Source organism: Homalodisca vitripennis, chromosome 7 (genome assembly GCF_021130785.1).
Source record: "Homalodisca vitripennis isolate AUS2020 chromosome 7, UT_GWSS_2.1, whole genome shotgun sequence".
NCBI classification, from domain to species: Eukaryota; Metazoa; Arthropoda; class Insecta; order Hemiptera; family Cicadellidae; genus Homalodisca; species Homalodisca vitripennis.
In genome coordinates this window covers 46,885,991-46,913,331 of record NC_060213.1, presented here as the reverse complement: position 1 = coordinate 46,913,331, position 27,341 = coordinate 46,885,991, and the positions used below count along the sequence as shown (strand labels likewise).

General features: G+C 33.3%; 1 protein-coding gene across 1 annotated transcript in view; it reads left to right on the top strand.

The window, feature by feature from the left end:
• LOC124365815 (serine/threonine-protein kinase tousled-like 2) overlaps positions 1–27,341 on the top strand; it is a 204,104-nt gene that overhangs the window by 164,351 nt on the left and 12,412 nt on the right. The window contains 12 exon segments of the mRNA XM_046821852.1: positions 1,759–1,849; positions 8,979–9,223; positions 13,169–13,330; positions 16,440–16,532; positions 19,810–20,057; positions 22,447–22,516; positions 22,518–22,718; positions 22,932–23,135; positions 23,847–23,938; positions 24,442–24,701; positions 26,093–26,231; positions 27,132–27,243. Of these exon segments, the coding sequence (XP_046677808.1) occupies positions 1,759–1,849; positions 8,979–9,223; positions 13,169–13,330; positions 16,440–16,532; positions 19,810–20,057; positions 22,447–22,516; positions 22,518–22,718; positions 22,932–23,135; positions 23,847–23,938; positions 24,442–24,701; positions 26,093–26,231; positions 27,132–27,243 (1,917 nt within the window).

The following is a 27,341-nucleotide window of genomic DNA, read 5'->3' as shown; positions in this document are numbered from 1 at the left end:
CATTTAACCCAAAAAACAGTCTCATGCATTATTCTACATTGATAACAGCTACTAAGAATCAGTTATATCAGTGAAACTGTCCAAGTCAAACATCTTATCACTGTAAAGATAAAAGACTCCCAACTGTTTACCTGGGCTTGGCACTCACTCACTATTTCTGATCCTGAAACATTCACATGATCTGCACATGATATACCACAAAATAGTAACTGCACATGATATATTACAAAATACGTTACCACACATGATATACCACAAAATAAGTTAGGCCTACTGCACATGATATACTACAAAATACGTTACTGCACATGATATACTATAAAATACGTTACTGCACATGATATACCACAAAATAGTAACTGCACATGATACATTAAAAAATACGTTACTGTACATGATATACCACAAAATAAGTTAGGCCTACTGCACATGATATACTACAAAATACGTTACTGCACATGATATACTATAAAATACGTTACTGCACATGATATACCACAAAATAATAACTGCACATGATATATTAAAAAATACGTTACTGTACATAATATACCACAAAATATGTTACTGCACATGATATACTACAAAATACGTAACTGCACATGATATATACTAAAAAATACGTTACTGCACATGATATACCACAAAATAGTAACTGCACATATACGTTACTGTACACAGATATACATACTATACGTGATATACTGCACATGACATGATACATGCACATGATACATTACAAAATAGTAACTGCACATGATATATTACAAAATAGTAACTGCACATGATATATTACAAAATACGTTACTGTACATGATATACATAAAATACGTTATTGGACATGATACACTACAAAATATGTTACTGCGCATGATATACCACAAAATATGTTACTGCACATGATATTCTACAAAATACGTTACTGCACATGATATACTATAAAATACGTTAATTACAAACAAGGTAGTAGTAGTTAACATGGTCGCGTGTATGTATACAGTTGTTCCAAGTCTGGTGGCCATGTTTTTTTATTTCCAGTTGTTGACAAAAATATTAGTCCTCTTTGGAAAGCCTGAAAATACTGTTATGGAAAGATAGAGTTTTAACTCGAAAATTTCCCTATCAAAGGAGTTTTGTCGACTTGTGTCATTTCAGGTTCCTATAATCTATAGAAACTAGGTACCTACCTACTCATAGAATATTGGTAATATTCAAGCATAGTGCCCATCAAAGATGAACTTGTGTGTCTCCCAGCATCCGTATGGGATACGTTTAATCAACCTGGACGTGTCTACAGAACATATCCATGTTTGGTTCCCAAATCTATCTGAGAAGTGTTTGGGAGGAACCAAAGATGATAATGGATGGATAGTGTTAAAGCTGGATTGGGGTAAAACTAGTAAAGCCAGTATTGTTTTATTGACATCTACACAGGTTCAGAATCCCACTGGGGTCCATCCAACAGAAGTTTGAATTCAATATTGTGACCAGACTAATTAGTTTGTAGTAGTGCTTATTGTTTAATATTTTACTTTACATTAAGATTAACCAGTCAATGATGAATTACAAATATGTTATTACTATTAGCAGAGGTATATAATTATTGTTCCTCTGTACGATTTCCTATCAAGAGAACAACTGATGATGTACACAGTTTCCTACTTTAATGATCATAGCTGTATGTTTTTTAATAGGAGACAACATGCATGTTTATCAGACCTGGTGTTTGCAATTGTTACATAAAAGTGTCTGTTTCAGATGTCCGCTGGCTCACAGATACAAATGGCACCACAGTCAGGCCTCAACGCAGGCCAGTCAGTTCATAGCCAGGACTCTAATATGAGCACAGGTGAGTCGAGTGGATGTGTAGTAGAGGTATTGCTAACGGTAAATACACAGTGAAGTACCTTGCACCTCGTAACGGTTCAGAAATATATTTGTTCAATACTGTCTGAGATCAATTGATCATGGATCAATCACAAGGTATTCTTTTTTTGACAAATTTACAATTCAAAATGTATCTTTATTCACACTACAGTTTACAAAATAACCAAATGGAAGTTTCTCCAAAAAAAAAAAAAAAAAAAAAAAAAAAAAAAAAAAAAAAAAAAAAAAACGTTACATTCAATCAAGTATTTGCTTTTTTTGCTGAATTGTTTCATCAACATAATGTAAAAAATTTACAATTCTTTACCAAATAGTATTATTTTAGGTTTTATGAGAATAAAACATTGCCATGTCAGTTTTTTTTATTATTTCTCAAATCCATTGCATTTTTTGCTCAGAGGGTCTAAGAATGGTTGTTCCAGCCATATTCAATGGGTGTTTTTTTTTTTACTCCAATGAGTTTTTAACTTACTTCTCCCTGTTCTATGCAATTCCATCTTCAACAGGAATTCAAGGTTCCTGTGAATAGGAATTTTCATCCTTGTTTTGCCAGTGAGTCCATGTGTGACGTTTTCTAGTGACTTACGAATATCAGCCTCATAAGTTACATAATCACACATATTCCTGTTAAACGTATCATGATTCATCATAGACGTCAGAGCTGTTTGGCTATGTTGGGGTTTATGCCTAGCCTCTTAATCACTTTCGGTATAGATGCATAGCTCATTCCATTAATTTTTCAAATCAATCTAGCTTGCTTTTTTTCTTGCCACACTTCCAACTAAGCTCGTGTGGTGAGCTGCTCTTGTAGGTTTCCCTACTAGATATCCAAGCTGATTGTAACATATCATCGCATACCTTTACTGGAAAGTTTCTATTGTTTTAATAAGACAAACTATAAAACTTGGTGGTCTTGTGACTTATACTTAAATAGTAATTGTGGAAGGAAATGGGTCTCTTGCAAAAATGAAGCATGTGAATTGTTTCATTTCCATTTTTATAAACTGGGTTATTATGTTCCCTCTATAGTATTTTTGTATCCTTGAGTCTTTTGTTTAAATTCTCCAAGTCTGAAAAAAAGTTCAAATATTTTTACTAGCTTTCTAATGTGGACCACCCTACTTAAGGAGATATGTTCAAAAAGTATCTGACATTAAGATAAAGGATATTTATTCATCAACATATTTAAAAAAATTTCTTCAAGCACTTCTTATTCAGATACTCCTGCCACTTTTGGTAGTAAATCTTTTAAAGGCATCTTTCGGACTGGACTTCGGTTAAACTGTCATTTGGTCTCAAATCGGGACCCATTGGTGAAACAACCAGAACTCATGTCAGAGGAGTAGGGAGCCTGATGGCACACAGGGATGTTGTGCTTTGTCCTAAAGTTTTAAAGAAGGTGAAAAGAATGCGCTGCAGCATTATTGTTCTGACAAAACTGTCAAGATTTTGTGGTCCAGAAATCAGGACGTTTATGCTGCACTGCATCATGTAGGCAGAATTTCTAAGTAGTGGTAGTTTGACCCTTGGGTGTGTACTCATGATGATTTACTCCCTTACAATAAAAACAACAGTCAACATAACATTGATATCTCTTTGAACTTGTCATGCTTTTCTCAGATATGAAGATATTGTGAGTTTACACAATATCTGCAGAGATTGCACTTTGGTGTTTGGGTTCACCCACGATTCAATGCCTGTTTTGAGAAAATATTTTGTCATTTTGTGTGCAGTGTAACATGTCCTGAGCAATTTCAACTATTTTTTTTGCTGACAAGTTTTTTGGAACAAATTTTGCAACAACTCTGCGCATGGTCAAAATATTCTGTTAAGATCAAATAAACTGAACCACTACTGATGTACGGGCAGTAATATACCAGTCCTTCCATCACTAAAATGCTACCTTGATTAGTAACTCAGGTTGTTACTGGCCTCCCAGAACAAGGTTCACTGTCCTCTGAAGTGTGGCCATCTTTAAACCTGTTGTACCACTCCTTTATCTGTGTCACACCATAGCGTCTTCTCTGCAGGCTTGTTGAATTTTTCAACTTGGAGATTACCAAGTTTCTGACGAAAGTCATTGGATGCAGTGATTACCAAGTTTCTGACAAAGTCGTTGGATGCAATGATTACCAAGTTTCTGACAAAGTCGTTGGATGCAATGATTACCAAGTTTCTGACAAAGTCGTTGGATGCAATGATTACCAAGTTTCTGACAAAGTCTTAGGATGCAATGATTACCAAATTTCTGACAAATTCGTTGGATGCAATGATTACCAAGTTTCTGACAAAGTCGTTGGATGCAATATCTCCATTCTACATGTTCCATCGTATTGGTTGGTACAAACATGTGATGAGCACTCAGTACAGACTTTCACCATAGGTGGTGTAATTATTTACAGTACAGGTTTGATTTTTGCAGCTGGCTGGCACAATGTCGAGGCTATGAATAGTATAACTTTATTCTGCCACACATAACATGTCATTCAAATGATTAGCAAGTCGATCAAATTAAATGTTAAAACAAGAACGTTACGAAATGTTAAGGACACATATCATTCATTTAAAAGTAAAGAAAAGAAAAAGTTAGTCACTACTACTAAAATCTGTTAGTTTCAATTGTTTTATCAAAAATTTATCTGAACTTAAAAGGATGGTTTAATAGAAACTCATAAATCTTATTTTTATATTTACAGTTATTAATTATTTATAATGGTTAATCTGCAAGGCATGGTTAGAGGACTTTGGTCACTTTTTCACAGCCTATGTTGTGGGACATTAATCAAATGGTTATTTCTATTGTAAACTATGTTATTATTTCTACTAGTACTATATGAGAATCGTCTTGGCATAAAACGATTAATAAACATGTACAGACTAAAAGATTTTAATAATTCAAGTTGATTTAAAAGAATTGCACAATGTTCATATTTACCCAATCTAGTAATAACTCTCACAGGCCTTTTTGGCATAAAAAACTGCTTGCATACTATAATCGAAAATGTTTCTATTACCAGTAAGTGTGTAACTCTCTCCAGTTGTTTCCTCGTGTAGTAGAAAATAATGCCAAATATTTTTCAACCCCTCATATTTAATTAATTAGTACTCATTATGACATGTAAGTATATCCATCACATGGAGAGGTGTCTGGAAGAAAGGGGTAGTGTCAGATAATTTTTCTAGTTAATTAGATTATAGTAATTATTTTAGCCTCTTCTGTAAACAAGTGCACTTCTTATATCTTGTTGGGATTTACTCAAAACATATGACTGCTATCTTAAAATCTTAAGGAAACAAAAACTTGTAAGTTTTAAAAGTTTTATTAACTTGGTTAAATTTTATATAAACATTTGTCATACAATTGCTCGTTGTCTTTGAATATGTCTCCACCATTAAGTTCTATTGAGTGCAATATCTGAGATAATATTGCTCACTTGCAAGTCACTGTATTAAACATTATTGTTGAGGTATATAAGAGTCTGGGGGTGAGAGGAGATATCAGTAAAGACACCCAATATTTTTCAGACATTTTTTACGGGGATGATTTGCAATTACGCTGCATTCTATGACATGTACCTTAAGAATTCAAACAAATAATATAAAAGAGCTGTTTTAGACCTCAGTATAGGTATTTTACTATTTGTTAAAAAATTTATCTAAGAATCGTGAACAGTCATCAAGTGTTTTTATCATTTAAATATTAAAATGTCTGTCCCTACATCTTGTTAGATATAACTTATTTTAATTTAGAGTTTAACAGAAAATAAATAGAAATATGTTATTAATTAGACAAAAAATATTTTTTTTTTTAAGAATTATGAAGGATTTATACCAAATGTAATTGAGAAATGTCACAAGTAACATTGAATTAAGAATTTTTAAACAGCTGAACAATTAAATGTGAATTAATTCAAAATAACAATTAATTACTAAACAAGAATGTTCTGTATTTGTAAACAAAGTTAGTTTATTTTTTGGGATTTGATCGTTGTACTATTGTGGAATATCATTTTGAAGGGTTTTAGAAGTAGAGGATTATGACGGTTAAGAAAAACATGGGTAAGTAGGTAAATTATTTTATGAACTGTTATTATTTATAACACACACATGAACAAGATGTCAAGTTTTTACTGTTACAAGAAATCTTTCTTAATGGATATACAAGATTTTTTTATTACAGTAGAGATCCATATTAAATATAATCGTCGTTTCCAGTCTTATGTGGAATTTGAGTAGCATAGTTATAGTTGGTTTAGTTTTATAATAACAAAAGTAAATAATTAAAATAGTGTTTTAGATTTTTTTAGTACTAACAATAATGTGTATAGTAGAATTTCAAGAGTTGTTTTTAAAAATTTAACTTTTTAGTACCACATCAGATGGTACTCTACAAAAGCTTGCAGAAAACTACTAGAAGCAGTATAAGCTGAACCTATAAGGGTTTAAGTTTTCAATAAATTTTGTTGTTATATTATATAATTTTAGATTTGGATTCATCTGATTATCAATTTATACTTACTCTGTGTCAGTATTGGGTAACAAATTGGAAATTCACGACTTTTTATTATGAATTACGGGTTAAATGTTTTAAGTCTACTCTCAGTTTTATTTCCTTCCACCACAGTTAGACAGATTTTTAGCAGAAGGGTGCCATAATATAAAATAATTGAAATAATACTTCTTCTTAATGCAATTAGCCTAGTCAGTAATGAACATTTTGTGTGGTTAATCTTACATAAAAAATGTGTTTTAGGTGTTTTTGTTTGCTTATAATACAAATGTAAATTTTGGTTGATCAGTTGACACTATACACCTAAATAATGTTTATTTTAAAGAAAAGGTAGGCCACAGTCACCATAAGATAAGTTTGAAATTGTTGTTTGTTACTTCTTATAAATTCAACTTTATTTAACCAGTTGGATGGAAAACATTTACAGATATCAAGTTCAAACTTGGACAGTATTTAAGACAGTAAACATGTCATTTAATGTAATTGCAAAAAAAGGAAATAAGGTGAAAACTATGTAAAAGAACCATTGTTTGGTGAGGACTTCAAATTTGCCAGTTAAATGTTCTACAAGTAGTTACTGACAGGGGTACATTCTTGGTGTATAGATATAGAGGTGGGAGAAGGAAACAACCCCTTCCTCTGAACTGGTTTCTGTACTGACCTCTCCTCACTCACCCTCAGGCAGCAACTGGTTCCTGTCACAGTGTTGAGCTTGTTGTTAACCTGCAAATAATGTTTTGTTGTCTGTATTCTAGATTTGTGTTTCTGATGAATTGACCAAGTTCAAATTTTTGTATGAGCGTCTTATATTTTTTAGTTTTACGTAACTACAATTGAATGGTAAAAAAAAGTGTAAGAGATCGTGCCAAGAATAAGGGGATATTCTATTAATTGTAAGTTTTATATATATAGAAAATATGTAAGAGCTGTATAAGTTATTCAGAAAAGACCAAATTTGTTTTCTTACACAGGGCCATTGTCAAGACATTATAGATCAACACCATAAATGTGTAAATAAATAAACCTCCTCCAGCAATAACTTTCCCACTTGTGTTTAATGGGAGTTTTATGATCTGGTATCGTTTATTGTGCCATAAAACGTTATATTGTGTAATAAAGTTCATTAGTGCAGTTACAAAGTCAGTGCCTAAATTATGTGTGAATCTGTCACCTTATGATTGTCTTCCTATTTGATTTGTGTTGGTACTTGTGCAACGGTGCTGGAATGTTTTCTTTTTTGACTTTAAAGAAAGTATTTAGAGTTCTCACACAAAAACAAAAAAAGCAGTAAAGTTGGAGGTATATGATTTGTTTAAAATTAAAACCATTCATATTTTCAAAGAAGTTTAAAATGTGAGGTATTTTATGGTGCCATCTCCAATAATATTAAACAAATTTCATTACTTTGAATTTTTACAAATGTATAGTTTTTTGAGGTGATCAAATTTTGGTAGGTACGATTATGTTACCGTTTATTTTGAAGTTTTTGTTTCTTTATTGTTATTACTATAATCGGTCTCCTTACAGACTCACTCTGTATAATTATTAATAACGAAAGTAGATCAATGCAGTATTTGGAGAATCTTCCAAGATATACAGGTTTAAGTACAAGTGCCAAATTTATAAAAAAATCATTGGAATGGTTTATCATTGTGTAGTTGATTAGGATCTAGTTAACGTTAATTTAATCTTAATGAGTTTCAATTAATAAATAGATGAATAGTTAGTGAAAGTACTAGTTAACATGTTTACTGTTGAGGACTATTTAACATTGTTTTAATCTTAGTGAGTTTCAATTAATTGGTATAAATAATTACTAATTTGATATAAATAATTAGCATCAGTACTAGTTAACACGTTCACTATTGAGAGCTATTTAACGTTGTTTTAATATTTGTGAGTTTCAATTAATAAATATTTAGGTAAATAATCAGCATCAGTACTAGTTAACATGTTTGCTATTGAGGGCTATTTAATGTTGTTTTAATATTTGTGAGTTTCAATTAATAAATATTTAGGTAAATAATCAGCATCAGTACTAGTTAACATGTTTGCTATTGAGGGCTATTTAATGTTGTTTTAATATTTGTGAGTTTCAATTAATAAATATTTAGGTAAATAATCAGCATCAGTACTAGTTAACATGTTTGCTATTGAGGGCTATTTAATGTTGTTTTAATATTTGTGACTTTTAATTAATAAATAGTTTGATAAATAATTAGCGTCAGTAAAAGTTAACACATTCGCTATTGAGAGCCTCGTATGTGCCGATACTATGCCCTGTGTCTACGATACTATGACTGTGGGTTGTTTAACACAGGAGTGGTATATACACAGAATAGATGGATGTGCTTATAGACTGGCGTTAAATTGTAGTGACATTTAAAGACCAATGATGAAAATACAATAATTTTATATATAGTTACATTAATATACTTCACGTAATAACATGAAATATACATACTTTTGTAAGTGTGTATTAAGTCTGTAAGGCTGTGACCATTAAATAGAGTTTCCTCTTGTCACTAATATGTAGTGTAATGTGTCAAGCAAGCGTAGTAACTGGTGTGGTCTGTGGCAGGTTCTAGTGATAAGGAGCAAGACTGCAGCACACCGGAGAAACTGGCGCGGCCCACCTCCGAGAGGAAGCGGAAGCGGAAAGGCGGTGAGGAGGGTGGCGGACTGCCGAGTGCAGGGAAGGGTGGACCTCGGCTGATAACCGACTCCAAGAAGATCAACGACTACTTTGTGAAACACCCGGGCAGCAGTCCCATCAGGCACGGTGGTGCCAAGAGTCCCTCGCCGGCACAGCAGGGCTACCCCATGGTGAGTCAAGCCATAACCTGTTTAAACTTGCAGGGTAGACCCCTGAGACATGCCCTGGTGTGTAAAAATTTACCAAGAGTCCCACCATCTCATTTTGGACAAAAATATTTTTATTTATTTTTGTACCAATTGTTTAGATTTAATTTTATTTTATTCTGCATGAAATATAATATATTACAGTAAATGTGGGAGCTATTTACTCATGTATTAAATTGTCCATAATACAAAAATATCTTTCCAAAATATTTAACTTTGTCTTTGTGAGAGGTACACACAAAAATAGTACTAATCAAATCACTTTACTCAGAAGTACAATTAGAAACATCAAGTGCACTAAATTTCATTAATTCATTACAGCAAATAGTTAAAATATACATACTTATAACTTCTTGGTCACAGTTCAGTAAAACAAGTATCATGATAACAAGAAATTCTGACACAAGTGTAATAATTCCTCTTTAAGTAACTTAATGTCACCTTTAGAAGTCTGTAATTGCTATGTAATGTGATTTTACTGATGATGTATCAAAAACAGACAATTCTCAGTTTAAGAACTAAAAGTTACTGATAAAATTCTATGGGTTTTTCACCTCAGCAGTTATGAATTGAGATCATAGTTCATATTCACAATCAACAGAATGTTGAATCGTTATCAGAGTCCATTCAAATAAGTAAAAACAAATGAAACTTTCTTTGGAGGTGTCTTTTGCTGTATGCAAAACTATAATATAGTTTGCACACAACACATGTGAGACACGTAAGTGCATGCATGTGTGGATTGATAACTGCTGCAAATAGCTGGATTAAAAAATTTACATATCAACTTACCTCTTGACAACGAACCGTCTAAACCATAGTTTTGTGAGAATCACATATCTTTACGTGTTTATGCTAAGAACCTCGCAAAGCTATGTCTTATGCATGATTTTTAGAAGATTGGTCCAGCAAAGCTGATTCCAAGATCATTGGTGTATACACATGCTGCAATAAGTATTCCGCCGAAGAAAAGTATTTGAATCCATTGTGGATCACATTTTAGAATGCACTGGAACAGAATTTATTTAAGAGAATTTTTCTAGTTTTTGCCTCCACACAACTGGTGAAAATCCTTGAGAAAAAGTCAGCATAGGTTTTCACTTATACGTCTATTACTTTGGGAAGACATCTGTTGGATTCTCCAAGACATTTTCTGTTTACCTGAATATTATATATTGATATTTCGAGCTTATCAACTGAATAGAAATGTTGTGACTAAAAGTCATGTGACCAGCGAACTTAAATATATTGCGAAAAGTTGAAATTCATTCAGCATCAAATCTTGTAGATGTTAAGAAATTATTTTGGGTTGATCTGCACATTGCTGCCTTGTTTCGCTCTTGCTTGTTATATAGGCTTTAAATACTGCAGTGCTTGTTATATGGTGAGCCAGTGGGTGTAATTGTGATAACATATGTTAATTAATTAATAATATTTTGAAAAGGATTGTTTATAGTTAACTAGCGGGCCCGGCGCGCTTTGCTGCGCATTTCAATAATTTTTTGCAAAAGTTGCCCGCGGCTTCGCACGCAATTTCCCGTTGAAAACAGTACACTATATTCACTTATTCTTTTTCTATCACATTCTAAACATTGCTGAGATAATTGATAGTCGTTCCATCGTGAGCCTCTTGGGCGTATTATGAAGGTATGTACCATATTCCTGCCTCTATCTAGCTGTTACCCACGGCTTCGCACGCAAATCTTAAGAACCGAAGTCCTTATATTACTTAGTAAATTTTTTTTTTTACTATAATAAATTTTAGATTAAATTAGTTATATCTCCGATGCCACGATTGAGCTTGCTTTGTTGTCTCGATCGAGAGAATATGTACACACGGAGTTTTGAGAACCATACTTCTGTCAAAAAAAACAACTAAGGTTGATTTTATAACATTCTTTATATTTGTAGCCAACGTAAGATAGTAATTATGATATCTGCATTGCTCTTCTGATCAAGCATGAGCATGGTTTATATTAAATAAATATTGCAGTTAAAGGTGAATTTTTACGTCAAATTTGAATTGTATTATCTGGATAGTAAAGTCTATGTTTAACAGTGATTGCAGAAACAGTTTAAACAAAATTTGTCGTTTCTCTTAAGCTTACTCTATGCTTTAAAACTATAAGTGTAATATATGTTTACAAAGAACAGCTGATTAAAAATTTGAAAAGACGTTAACATATGTTTGCTGCAATGCATTTCTTATGGGTATTTCTGTAACCAGTGGGGCGGAATCCTGAATCGGGAAAGGGATGGGCATAGCTTATAAACCTTCTCCGTGGAAAAATACATATACGTACAAATTTTCATCATGATCGGTCCAATAGTTCACGATTCCATAAAGGACAAACATACAAACATTCATTTTTATATATATACTAGCGGGCCCGGCGCGCTTTGCTGCGCATTTCAATAATTTTTTGCAAAAGTTGCCTGCGGCTTCGCACGCAATTTCCCGTTGAAAACAGTACACTATATTCACTTATTCTTTTTCTATCACATTCTAAACATTGCTGAGATAATTGATAGTCGTTCCATCGTGAGCCTCTTGGGCGTATTATGAAGGTATGTACCATATTCCTGCCTCTATCTAGCTGTTACCCACGGCTTCGCACGCAAATCTTAAGAACCGAAGTCCTTATATTACTTAGTAAATTTTTTTTTACTATAATAAATTTTAGATTAAATTAGTTATATCTCCGATGCCACGATTGAGCTTGCTTTGTTGTCTCGATCGAGAGAATATGTACACACGGAGTTTTGAGAACCATACTTCTGTCAAAAAAAACAACTAAGGTTGATTTTATAACATTCTTTATATTTGTAGCCAACGTAAGATAGTAATTATGATATCTGCATTAATCTTCTGATCAAGCATGAGCATGGTTTATATTAAATAAATATTGCAGTTAAAGGTGAATTTTTTACGTCAAATTTGAATTGTATTATCTGGATAGTAAAGTCTATGTTTAACAGTGATTGCAAAAACAGTTTAAACAAAATTTGTCGTTTCTCTTAAGCTTACTCTATGCTTTAAAACTATAAGTGTAATATATGTTTACAAAGAACAGCTGATTAAAAATTTGAAAAGACGTTAACATATGTTTGCTGCAATGCATTTCTTATGGGTATTTCTGTAACCAGTGGGGCGGAATCCTGAATCGGGAAAGGGATGGGCATAGCTTATAAACCTTCTCCGTGGAAAAATACATATACGTACAAATTTTCATCATGATCGGTCCAATAGTTCACGATTCCATAAAGGACAAACATACAAACATTCATTTTTATATATATATAGATAGATAGATATGTTGTTATTTATTATTATTGAGATGTAAACATTGTGAATTTATAAATGTCCTTCACTTATTCTTCAGAGTCAGTATGAACTATTTGGTAGTTGTTTTTAGAATTACTTAAAGATCTACTAATTTAGTATTTTTTAATTTTAGCTTTGATTAAACTGTGTAGTCTAAATGTGTTTTTAAAAAATTGGTGCTTAATTTTGTATGTTTTCTTGTATACATTGAAGACAATTAATTACAAAAAATTATTTTGAATATGTTTCTTTCAATGTATAGTGTACATTAGGATTTTTTGTCTTAAAAACGTGTCATATTTATTAAAGAAGGCAATTTTTGTAAAAATATTCTTCAAATTTAAGAATATTGGTAGGTTATTATTGTAATTTTGGAGTTAATTTTAATAGTGCCATTATTTTTTCCCAGTATTGGAGTAATAAATAATTCTATTTGTTATTATTAAATTCTGTCTGAGGATCTATTTTTATTTATTTTTTTGTTGTAATTTTGTCAATTAAAAAAAGAATTATATTTTCCTAAAAAGTATGTTTTGTAGAATGGTATGATTTTTAAGAGGTAATAATGCTGATGTGGGTTACAGTTCCCCCCGTCGCCTCAGGCCACCCTGCTACCCAGCACTCAGGTGCCGGTCGTGTCAGCGGTCCAGGCCTCCGACTACTCGGCCCTCATGCAGCCCCCGCAGCCCCGTCTGCCCCCCACCACACCCCACCCTGGCCCTGGCCTTGTGTGCAAACAAGTACAGGTGGGAGATTCAGTACTATGTACTGATCAGTAGCCTACTCTTTAGGGAATCTCTAACGGGAGAACGGTTCTCGTAAAAAATATCGCTAAACGCACAGAATGTGCTACTGCATGCGCTACTGCGGTTGGTGTTTAACCTTCGAGCTGGCTGCAAACTCTCTGTAGCTCAGCACATTGTTTTAGATCCAAACTATTATCATTGATTTTTCAAAGGTTTGTTTTGATCTTAACCATTGCTTCAGATGTAACATGGGTTTTCTTTGTAATAAAATAATTCAGAAAAGTATTTTTGTTTGACAATTTTATTTATATTTATAACACATTTAAATATGATTTTAAAAGTATTAAAACATTTGTTCAAACACATGAAAGTTTTGTTTAAATTTCTTATACAATTTCCAGTGTGATTGGTTCTACAAAAATGTAGTAGATTCAATATATATTAAAAATATAATAGGCTCCAGATGTATTCGTTCTACAAAAATATAGTATACTCGATATAATATAGTATAAATATAATAGGCTCCAGATGTATTGGTTCTACAAAAATATAGTATACTCGATATATAGTACAAATGTAATAGGCTCCAGAGATATTGGTTCTACAAAAATGTAGTATACTCAATATGCAGCAAAAATGTAATAGGCTCCAGAGGTAGTTACAAATACAATAGGCTCCACTGATAATTAATTAAAATGTAATAGGCTCTGTTAGTTACTAAAATCACAATAGGCTCTATTGATAGTTGAAAATACGATAGGCTCTATTGGCAGTTAAAAATACAATAGGCTCTATTGGAATGGCCAAATGTTATAATAGGCTTTATCGATAGTATTGTTAAAATAGGCTCAAGGAAGAGACCAGTAACTCAATGCTTAAAATTATAAAGCAGTGCTTCTTATAAAATTACAAGATACTGTGCATGGACATGTTCGTTGTCTCTAAATTTTCTTTAGTACGCAGTTCACCGTAACCCAATTTCTTTCTATGCAAAGGAAGACATTTTAATGGAGGGTGTATGTTAGTTTATCAACTATTTACTATCGGTAATATCTGCAATTGATTTTGTTTACTGCAGCTGCAAATATCAAACCCAACAAATGAAACACTACCTTTTTAGTTAAAAGTTACCAGTGATTTATTTGTACTTTAAGGGTTGTCATTTTACTCTAAATATTTATTTATTTTTAACCATAATGTTTATGGCTAGTCTGTGATACAATAATTGGCTGAGCGCTAGCAAAGCCTATCAATCAGGGGGCTGGAAAACAAACATACCTGTAGACTTGAAGTTTTCTATGGAGCTTCATTTCTATACAAGGAAAATTGGGTTTTATGATGATGCATGTCACTTAATGAAATTTTTATTGGTAACTATAAGCAAATAATTTTGTAAAAGAGACTTAGCTCAATTATATGCCATTTTGAATGTGATATTTGGTGAATTATTGGTAAGACTTCCATTACATTATATCAGGTTCTTTGATACTCTTTTGCACCAGTTTATTTCTGTATAGAGTTCGTTGATGGTGCATGTCTCTCTAAGGGATTTGGCTGAGTGTCAGCAAAACCTACAGCTCTGACAAAATTCTGTTCTATCTGCCTTTAATGCCATGCTTGTGTGTCTGTTTTACGCTGGATATCTGAAATCATATTTAGCTGACCTAATATTTTGCATGAACAACATAGACAGTTAGTTTGATGACGGTGCTTGTCTACATCCATGGGATTTAAATGAGAATCGTTGAAGTCTATCACTCTGGTAGGATCCAAAGGAGGATAGATATTGTCTTCTGCCTGTACGCAAGTCATGTAGAAAAATGAGCCATACATTTGAAATACTTTAATCTTATTTAACCTCAGAAGAGCCTGTTGCACGTCATGTGGTGTGGTGTACCACACAGTTGTGAAAATGTAGGAAACAACATCCTGTAGGACACAAAATTTAGTAACAAATGTTGGATTTGGCAAATGATAATATACAGTTGGAGTCTTTAGCTCTGTCTGGAGAAAGATGTGGGAGTGTGCATTTTATGTACAGCAATTACTTATATTCTCACTAAGAAGGAAAGAGGAGAGCTGTATTGGCTAAAACAAGACAAAGTGAGGAACAAGAAATGTCTAGAAGGAGATAGAACATATAAAGAGGTTGGGAAGATTTGTTGTTTGCCTAAGAAGATACATGAAGGAAGAATGGAAATAAGATTGAAAGGTTGGAGGGAAGTGTAGGCAGAAGAAGAGAAAGAGATGTAGACAGCTGAAGGTGCTGGAAAAGAAGACAGAATGGTAGAAGAAGCAGAGTAATGCTGTAGCTGCTGTGGACGAAGATGGGAGTTCTGTTCGATTTACAGTTGGGCTTTCAGAAAGTCTTTGCAAGATAAATTTTACCATTAAAAACTTTACAATAACATTTTGTTACAGTGTCTGCCTTGGGCATGACTATGCTGGTTACTAGCCGATTTACTCTGTATTCGTTGTACATTTGTTAGTGCCTTATGTAACTAAGATTTAGATAAAGAATGAAGAAGGAGCTCCATTTATTCGTATTATACTAGTTATACACTGTTAATTAACTTAGCTCAAAATATGCTTCAAGCGGAAGAAAATCACATAATTAAATCAAAATCCTTAATGACAATAAACAAGATAACAATGGCTTAAGATTTTAACAAAGATTTTATTTGAGAAATCCTTTTTATAATGTAGAAAAATTTTTATACAACGGTGGGCAGAGTCTGCTTTCGATGTATCAATGTGGCCACATAAAACTAGGCTTAGCTTTATGTAGCCAGGTGTAATTTAGTGTATACATGTTATTGTAATATATTGCATTGTTTTAATTTTTATATGTGTATATACATACTGGATATATTTTATATTAAATTTGACCTACCTGTGTATTTCGGTGGAATATCTTGTGGCTATCTTTCATAGTACATTAATTATTACAAGACATGTCATTTCCCTCTTGGTTCAGTGGGCTTCTGGGCTACTGTACTGTACAAAATGTAGATTCTAAAATTTATTCCAAACTCGTTTTAAGTTAAATGTACTTTTAAATCTTGAAAGTTATGCCTAATATTAAACAAAGATGTACACAATGTTTCAGACTGAGCTCACTTGCCAAAGTATACAAGAATTCGAAACGCAAGCATCATCCGATTTAGAACTGAGGAATAATAAAATAGATGAGCTCAATAGGGTGAGTAATGAGATATTTATGGATTCTGATACTTTCAATACCTATAGGAGCCATTCAGAAAGTATATTACTTAGTGTCATAAAACTGAGGAATAATAAAATAGATGAGCTCAATAGGGTGAGTAATGAGATATTTATGGATTCTGATACTTTCAATACCTATAGGAGCCATTCAGAAAGTATATTACTTAGTGTCATAAAACTGAGGAATAATAAAATAGATGAGCTCAATAGGGTGAGTAATGAGATATTTATGGATTCTGATACTTTCAATACCTATAGGAGCCATTCAGAAAGTATATTACTTAGTGTCATAAAACTGAGGAATAATAAAATAGATGAGCTCAATAGGGTGAGTAATGAGATATTTATGGATTCTGATACTTTCAATAGCTACAGGAGCCATTCAGAAAGTATATTACTTTGTGTCATAAAACAATTGTTGAGAAAAATGTCTATATTTGTTTACAAGTGATGCATAATACTTTTCCTCAGTTTCCTTATAAATATTGGCAATTATCATATAGGTGAACGAGCGTAAAAATTATGTCAGAAAATTCTGCCATCTGAAACGCCGATCAACGGTCATTTCTTCCTGAAGTTAACTGTCGGCATTGAAGTGTTGCATTGTCAGTTAATTTTTCATTGCTGGAAACTGTGATAATCGTTTGTGCAAGAACCAGACTGTACAATATTTGTAGAAACACCTCCAACCAGAAAGCGACCAGGAATTCTTGGGTACAATTTTCCTCTGTGCTTGATCCAAATTGGTGTTCTTAAGTTTTTCAAAGTTTGACAACACCTCCCTAATTTGTTCAAGGAAATCTAGAAGAATACGTTTTATGTCCCAAAAGAATTTGCCGTAATCTTCTTTGCTGACATCGTTTAAATTCTTTTCATCGGTTAAAAAAAATATGTTTGTCTTAAATTATCACGTTTTACCTCAACCCCCAGTCATGATTTGATCAAATAATGAGTTACTATAATTGTCGTAAAACTCAGAAATATCATTGTTGCTGTCATTTACTAATTTTTTTGTTTTTCTGTTAAGATTTTTGTTACACAACTAACAAACGATTTATGGTAGGTACCTTGTATGCAAGTGATTTCATGCAACAAAGATTGTGCAAACACATCTGTAAGGTCTAAATGATTGGCTTCAAAACATCAGCATCGGTACAATGACTGACTGATCAGCTGCTTAACGGTAACAGTGGACCGTGAAAACTATTTTGATAATGAAGGACCGGAATATGCCATGACTTAGTGTGATGCCAAGGTGTAGCTAGACCAATTGATGGTTTATTTTTGTTAATCTGTTATGTTAATTGTAGAATCAGTGGAAATTATGGCTTTGGAACAAGGCAGTTAAATAAAAAAGACTGACTGAGTATTTTTTATGAAATAGTAAATATCACGTCTTAATTTTATTTTTTATGAAATAGTAAATATCATGTCTTAATTTTATTTCTTTTATCTAAAATTTAATGTATATAAAACAAAGTAATAAATTGCCCCTCTTCTATTGTTATATTTGTATAAAAATAATTCCTTATTATTTTTGATTTATTTTATTTTTACTGCATTCCTGGATTAGTCAGATTTTCGTTTACCCAGATCGTCTTTACTCCCAATATGTCTGGATAAGCAAGGTTGTAATATTGGCAACAATAACTATGAGGTTGTACTGTATTGCCAACAATAACCAGTTTGTTGAATTTCTCACTTTAGAGTATCATTCCAAACTTGCAATATAAAATGCAAAATGGCACTTTTAACATTTCTGGTATTGCTATCTGTAACTCATTGTATTACGCTTTTGATGTACTACCTAAAAGAAATGTTTTTATGTAGAAAGGCTATTTGGCTATCATTACTGGCTATTTGGAAAGTAATAGATGTTTTGAAATAAAAAATGAACAATGCAACTGAAAAAATGTATTGTATTCATTTGCAAGTTGTTTTACAACGTAATTCCATTACAATTGAGGCCTTTATCAAAGTGTGACACAACTTTTTTGATTCCAACTTTTAAGAGCTCCACAGCCTGAGACTTTAACCTCTAGTTTTAACGTTGATTTAAAGTTTGGCATCATTATTGAAACCTTGCGTTGCAAATCAGGTCTTCAGCGCTGGAAAGAGGCGGTAGTCACTTAGCGCTAGAACTAGGTTGTATGGAGGATGAGTGAACACCTCCCATCTAGAATGATCCAAGAGATGTCAAATACGATGGGCCTTGTGTCATTGTCATGAGGAAACAAAATCTTTGAGCTTAGTTTTATCGCCCGCTGTAGTTTTGCATTGTTTCACAATACATTTTGTTCGTCGAGCCTTGTTCAAGGAAATCTTCAAGAGCCACACTCTTATTACCCCATATAACAGTTGCAATGATCTTTCTGGGTGCAAGACTTAAAGACATTTTCTTGGTCTTTAGGGAGAATCGTGTGTCTGCTTTGCACATGATGTGGAACTTTTCATTTCATGTTTATTGTGGTATTCAAAATATTTCAGCAGTGGAGTAAGTCTTTGTTTTTTCTGGCCATCTTTAAAAAAAATGTTTGAACCCACCCGACACAAAATTTGTGAGTTTTTACAACAATTTTATGAGTTTTTAACTACATTCATGAAATTTGGGGGAAATGTTCAGAAAGTTCAGTGAGCATAAAATTGTGATCGTTGTCAACAAATCATCAGCAACGTGACTAGGCCGACCACTGTGATCCTCGTTGTGGATATTGATGGGATCATTTTAAAGATCAATACACCACTCCCTCACCCTGCTTTTACTCAATATTCTATTCCCATAGAAGTCACAATTTTGGTAATAGATTTTTAGTTGTTTTGTGGGTTGTGCCACACAGCAGTTTGAGGCAACTGAACAGAAATATTTAAGATCAGGTAACTCCATGGTGTACTAGCACTGTAGTGGCATATCTACTGAGAGTGACAGAACACATTTGTTTAGTCCGATCTCTATCTATCAGTTTCTTTACTATAGATACAAGGATGAACAAGATTCTAATTACCAGTTTGCTCCTTTACCTACAGCTTCAGTGCTATGTTATTGTATTTAAAAATATGGTTCACTTGATGGCAACTACTGTCATCTTAGTGCTGCTTCTTAAAGTATAGTGTCCCACAGGGATCAATATTGGGATCATTTGCTATTTATTTGCTATGTGCAGGGCAGTAAAATGTTTGCAAATACACTTGGTATTGGTTTTTTTTTTACAATATCAATATATATATGCAACTGATTGTGGATTGAACGGTTACAGACCGCAGAAGAACTAAGACACCAGCTGGCAGCACAACAGAAGCTGCTGGAACAGCACAAAGCGCACACGAACAAGTGCATCGATGTCGTTAAGAAACTGCTCAAGGAAAAGTCGAATATAGAGAAGAAGGAGGCGAGGCAGAGGTGCATGCAGAACAGGCTAAGGTTGGGACAGTTTGTTACGCAGCGGGTGGGAGCCACCTTCCAGGAGAACTGGACGGACGGATACGCATTCCAGGAGCTCTCAAGGTTAGTGTACAGCTTTCGTGTTTAATTATTAATTGCTTTCCATTCAAATTTCAAAATTAAATGAATTTTCTTTTATCCATTCCTTATATTTTTATTAATTGCACCTAAAGAAGAGACAATTACTCGTTTTGTATTGTTTCAGAATTGCTGTAAATCATGAATGTAAAGTATGGAGGGTTTTTAAATAATATAATATAGATTGAGACAGTTAAATAGAAAAATATCAGGTGTTTGATGTTGGTTATAAGATTAAGCTAGGAAAAATACAATTGGAAAATTATTTCATATTTTTAAAACCTTTTGATACCGTCTCATGTTAACCTCCACCAAAACTAGCATGGCTGACAATCTACTTTCTCAGGAAAAACTATCGATTTCAAGAAAGACAAAGTTTTTTTATATATATATATATATATATATATGTACTTATACAGTGCGAGAAGGTTCTCGGCTGTCTTTTCTGGTTGTACTTGTGTTCAATGACAAATAGATGTCCACCTTTTCTAGTCTCATGTTTCCCAAGTACGACACTAACACGAGTTCTGGTGTTGAGTGTTTAATGGTGTACTACAGTTAGTATTTAAAGGAGTTGTGATGGCATGGAGCCAGAAACAGCTGGATCTATTTTATCATTGGTCATCATTCAGTTCACACCTCACTGCATGCCTTCTGCCAGTCAAGCTGATGCAATAGGGCAAGTCTTTTGCGATCTTTAAAGTCTTCCACTTTATTTGATGAGCAATTTAAAGGTCTGTTTTTGGTAGCTAAATTGTTTGGTTAATAATATACTGCCAGTAGGTCTAAAATACAATACTATAACAGAAGCTTTAAATGTTATTTGTAGAGTTAAAATCCTTGTTTAGATGTAAAATGTTTTCATAACATCTGGCCAATAATAAGCTATTTCATAAACCCAAAGTGTCCTAAACTATTTTTAAGACTACACAAAATCAATAAATTGAAATAACTTAAAAGTTAAGGCATTGGTGAATGTACTATTCAAAGTTCACTCATTTATGATGTTAGTAATTATCTCATTGATTTTATTGGTTGGAATGAGAAACAAAAGAATCTAGAAATTATTGAGTCACACAGTCTAAATATTTTCATTTTAGATACCACACAAAATATTCTCAGTGGAACACAATAATTCCCTTTTTTAGTCCTCGTCACTGTATAAAAGCCTTCAGTTGAAATCTATGTAAATAAACAGCACTCAAGATGTTATGTGGAGGAGTTTTAAAATGGTTTGAAACGAATTTATTGTTTCCTCAATGTAAATGCTTTGTCTACTGTAGTTGGCGAATGTGCCAAATAGAACATGAGATGATGACAAAACACAAGGCCGAGTCTGAGTCTTAAGTTGAGCGACTCTTGTTGTTCCTTGGCAAAGTGATCACTCTCGGAAGCGATGTAAACATCACTGATCATGTTAGACACATTCTGCAAATACTTTGATGTTCAGTAAAATATTGATTATGTGTTCAGTAAAATATTGATTATGTGTTCAGTAAAATATTGATTATGTTAATAAATAATTAAATGGAATATTTATTGAAAAAATACAGTGAATTTAGTATTAATATATTTAATTACAATGAGGATATTACAAATTTAGGGCCAAGGATGATTGAAAGTATTAAGGACATTTGAAATAAAAATTTATAAAAACAGTAACTTTACATGCATGGTTTTTAGTGGTGACGTGGACAAATATTGGAATAAGAAGGAACACATTTAACATCATACATCCAAAATAAAAGTTAAATTGTTTAAAAATAATTTGATGGGAATACAACAATTAATAAAGTCAATAAATTAATGTTTGAAAGTTAAAATAATGGTTAAAATCATTTGAATAGTAAAAATGCTTATGTGTTACTTGTAATAATTATATGATTCTGTTATGATAAAAAAGAGTTCTTTTGGCCAAGATGGAGATAAGTGGAAGGGATGAGTTTTTATCACCAAATTAAGATTTTGAATACATTGATGCCTTGAAGCATCAATGGGATTTAAGGTCTATGATCAGTTCGTTTACTTATGAATGTATGAGCTGTGATGATCAAAAATACTTTTATAGGGAATATATTTATAGTATGTAAAATGAAATTACACACCTTCTTCTTTCAAAGTGGGGATGTTTTCTTCTGGATGTAACCCGATCCAGATTCTAAATTACAGATTTTAATGACTATTCAGTCTTAATGGTATATTGGTACTTAGATGATTTAGAGTTTCACATGAAATGTGGTGTCTCCTTGTATTTGGTTAGAGCAGGTATCCAAAATTAGTTACCCCTCTATATGTGCACATATGCATCCTTAGAGTAGGTTTGATGTGAAATGCAAACAGTGGAAAATGAAACACGAGGTGTCACTTGTTTCAGGCGGCAAGAAGAAATAACAGCGGAGCGGGAAGAGATTGACCGACAGAAGAAGCTTCTGATGAAGAAGCGGCCCGAGCAACTCGGAAACAGGGCGGAAAAGGGCGGGCAGTCAGAGTGGAGGAGGGGGAGTGGTGGGGGCTGCAGGTGGGGGAGCGGGGGCTGCAGGACCCACTGTGCTGCACAATGGCACTGACACCGCCACCTTCCTGAAGCCGGATGCATTACCGGGATTCTCCCAACAAGAGTACTACGAGGCTGATGAAATCCTTAAGGTGAGTAGTTTCCTTGATTTTGAATATCCTTTACAATAATTCAAAAATTTCGATATTGTTTGCCTTGTTTTCTGAAGTCTCAATATAAAGTATTGCTGACATGTAGTTAATGGTTGGAATGAAAGAGGAATCCACAGATATGATATCTCAACCAACCTCATCTAGTCTTGAGAGTCTTGGTTGAAGTGACTCACAGAGTGTTTCATGTTTCAGCTGAGACAGTCGGCTCTTAAGAAGGAGGATGCGGACCTGCAGTTAGAAATGGAGAAGCTGGAAAGGGAGAGGAATCTACACATCCGGGAACTGAAGAGGATTCACAACGAGGATCAGTCCAGGTTCAACAACCATCCTGTGCTCAACGACAGGTATCTGCTGCTCATGTTGTTGGGCAAAGGCGGCTTCAGTGAAGTTCATAAGGTAAGTAATCATCAGACTTAGCATGTTACATACTGCTATTTTGTAGATTATCCTAATCTTGTATTTAGTCCATTCTACATTGTTTTTCATGATGTATTTAAATTTTCATAGAGGCAACTCCTGCTTTGGTTAAGAGATGAATGGAAACAATATTTGTAATGTATGGAGGGAGCACACTATAATTTATACATTGAAATTTTAATTAGTTATCTTTTGTTAAGTTTATACTTGAAGGCAATTACGATCATGTTTCACCATTTTGTGTTTTCCATACATGATCTGGATTTTTTGCCAGTTTTTACATCTTTTACGGTATTGCTTACTTCTATGATACTTCCTACTACTTATAAACAATAATAATATAATCAACTGGCGGTTTGGGACATGCACAGCCAAACAAATTGATCCGTAATGGGTTAACAAAATTCAGTATCAAGCCCTTCTGAAGTCCATGTAATTATTTGCTTTACCAAAAATTTAAAATTCCTCTGGAAGGGAAAAGATTTAAAGTGCATGAAAAAATGAGACAAAATGTGATAAGGAATCTGTTAAAATGAGATCAAAGAATGATTCTGGAAGTGGAAAAAGCATTGGGCGACAGTAGTGTATAATTCAGTAATTTAAGGGGACGGGATATCCTTATATACCGTAAGTACTAGGAGATTTGTTACTTTGTAAGAATTGTAAGAAATCGGTAATTGTTTGTTCCAGGCATTTGACCTGAAGGAGCAGAGGTATGTCGCCTGCAAGGTACATCAGCTAAACAAAGACTGGAAAGAGGATAAAAAGGCTAATTATATTAAGTAAGTTGAATGTAATGTTTGTCATGTAAGTTAATTTTGTTAATTATGAAAAATAAACCAAATGTTCTGTAAGTAGGTTGTGAAACATATAGTAGCGATTCATCAAAATAAAACAAAAGTTACAATAAACGTAAATCTTATCTTGCTTTGTTGTATTTCCTATTTGCTTATTTGTTTTTCTTTTAAAAGTTCATAACGCATTCAAAATTCAATAATAGTTAATTTTGCGGACATGTTATACAGATTTATTACATTATTTAGATTTGATTTTTAAATAAATTAGTTCTAAAAGCTGATTTCTCTGTGTTGAGTAATATAACATTTTAAAATTCTTACAGACTCATAAATACTGTAACATAGGGCAGAAATGCTAAAACTAAATATATTATAGATTTATGGTTATAATTAGGTTGCTTTTTGTTTCACACCAGTAAGTAACTTACAGTAATTTATGTACACATTACACGATTTTGTGATTAACAAAGCTTTGATGGTGGTTACAGACATGCGTTGAGGGAATACAACATCCACAAGGCGTTGGATCACCCGAGAGTCGTGAAGCTCTACGATGTGTTCGAGATCGATGCCAACTCCTTCTGCACGGTGCTGGAGTATTGCGACGGCCACGACCTGGACTTCTACCTCAAGCAGCACAAGACGATTGCGGAGCGCGAGGCGCGGAGCATAGTCATGCAGGTGGTCTCAGCACTCAAGTACCTCAACGAGATCAAGCCACCAGTCATCCACTACGATCTTAAACCTGGTGAGTTGGGAGGGTAACATTCATCTGCCCAGGAGTCACAATGAATAAGTTAACTCTTGTTTTGTGAACGATAATAAACTCGTGTACCAAGAAAATCCTGACATTGGTGGATACTCTTTATGAACTGACACAGCCTTAAACCTGAAAACACTCTTATGCTCTTATTTTTGGACATGTGTTTGTACAGAAAATACCTTATTTTACTAAATATGCTCAATACACATCCTTTTTGGGAAAAAATTCTTATAATTTAAAAAAAATATTTTTAACTCTTTTGATACTCTTACATTTCAACCTTCACCAACACTATTATGACTGATGATAAGTTACTTTGTTAGAAAACATTTTCTCTCTTGATTTCAAGAAAAACCAGACTGTGTGTTTATACAATATAAATTGGCTCTCAGCGAGCCTGCATTACCACATTTTGTGAAAAATGTATTTGAGATCGGTTAGTGATTGTTTAAAAATATATTTATCGCATTGTATGAATGCTAAGAATCTATTAATACCTAATTAAATAACACAATTTTACCTACAGCTCTAATATAAACAAAGCATTTTTGTAGAAAAATGCTAAAATTTCAAATAACTTATAAACCGCTTGAACAATGAGTCTGTCTTTTCTACAAGTAGTTTAGTTTTTAACCATTTAGAGTTTATATTGTAAGAAAATACAATACAATTAAAAATATGCAATATTATATATATATATATATATATATGCAAAACCCAGTTATACAAATACAGTACGGCTTCAAATACATATTAAACAAGTAAATATAAATGTAACAGTGAAACAAATAGAATATGAAGTCTACCTAGTAAATATGTAAAAATGTTCCAAAACAGGAAACTGTTACAAAGATTACCAAGATTAATCTTGTACCAGAGGAGCTTGCAAAGTGTCATAGTCACCTTTGTGACAGGTTTGAGCTATATCACCTGCAAATACTAGATTATAGAAAGGAGTGAAAATTGTATTGTAATTTAACATGTAACTGACATTCTCTTCCTACATTTCACATAACATTGTACATATTTAATTGTATAACATATTATACTTACTTACTTACACTTTTGACTTTGATGATGTTTCATAACTGATAGCAATATTAAGTTCTGTTCTATATCTTGACAATGTCACCCGTTCTTCCAGCTGTGCTGGATTAAAAGAATGTATGTTATGTAAGTTGTGACAATGAAATATTTGAATTTCATACATAATATCTATCAATGCCCTAACAGGTTCGTAATTTTTATCAATTTCTTCGGAAGGTATTTGATTTTACAATAAAGATGACATGAATGTAACATCATCATAGAAGTCACCAAACTCAGAGTTTACTGTTTTCACAAAGTTTGGATTTGAATCAACTGTCGGGTTTCAGGCAACATCTTGCTGACGGAAGGCAATGTCTGTGGAGAGATCAAGATCACGGATTTTGGGCTAAGCAAGGTGATGGATGAGGAGAACTACAACCCTGACCACGGCATGGACTTGACGTCCCAGGGAGCCGGCACATACTGGTGAGTTGACGTCTCTTTTGTCACTATGTCAAGAAAATGGATGGCACAAGGAAAGCTGCAATTTTGTCTTTGCTATGAAGGATGAAAGTTTCCAGTACAAACCATTTTTGAGAGGGAAAGCGAATCCAAATAGATGTCATAAAGTTATAGTCATCTAGTATTCCCCAACAGCAATCATAGATCTTTGGTACAAGATCTTTGTGGTATACCCTTGTTGATCTTGACACTGTAATTAGGTTGCATAAGTTCTAAAATACGTAAGTTTTGATGTTTATATGTAATTCAATTGGAAGAATTACACTGGTAAGATTGTTAGAGATGAACCAGTTTTATTAGTTACCCTGAATTGAAAACGGTTTGATCTTTTTATTTGCAATTAAATATTGAGATATGTCACACTTGGCATGGAATTGACTATTGAAGAAGCACTTCTCTCTCTATTACTCCGTTAGTTATGTCTCTTGGCCTGCTTCATTCAAAATCTCTATCTTTCCAATCTTCTCTGTTCCTGCAAATTCAGTTCTTCCCACTGATCTCCAAGTTTACCTTCAATCTTTTATACCTACTATCTGTAGGTTTCTTTCCTGTATCTTTGAGAACACCATATTCACTATCTTCCTTGTACGTCTGAACCATGGCATATGATGGTGATTCTTCTTCATCTTTAACTATAATTATTTCATAGTACGACTTGCTAGTTGCAAACTTCTTCCTGTCCACCCCATCATTCAAATCTCCGCTCCACACAGCAGCACTCTAAATATACTCTTCTCATTAACCAAAATTAATCAATTTTAATTTTTTTTAAAAGAAGAGTTTTAATTTTACTGCCACATTTTTACTGTGAATTTAAATATTTTTGTTTCAAGAGTTGCGTCATCAGTGCCAATGTTATTTCAGGTACCTACCACCCGAGTGCTTCGTCGTCGGTAAGAATCCTCCAAAAATCTCTTCCAAAGTTGATGTTTGGAGTGTAGGGGTGATATTCTACCAGTGTCTTTACGGCAAAAAGGTGAGTGGTCAAGTACTAAGTAGGAATACCTAGGTTTTAGATTTATTTAATTTAATATTGTAATTGACACAGTTAAAACAACGATTCCATTATGATTT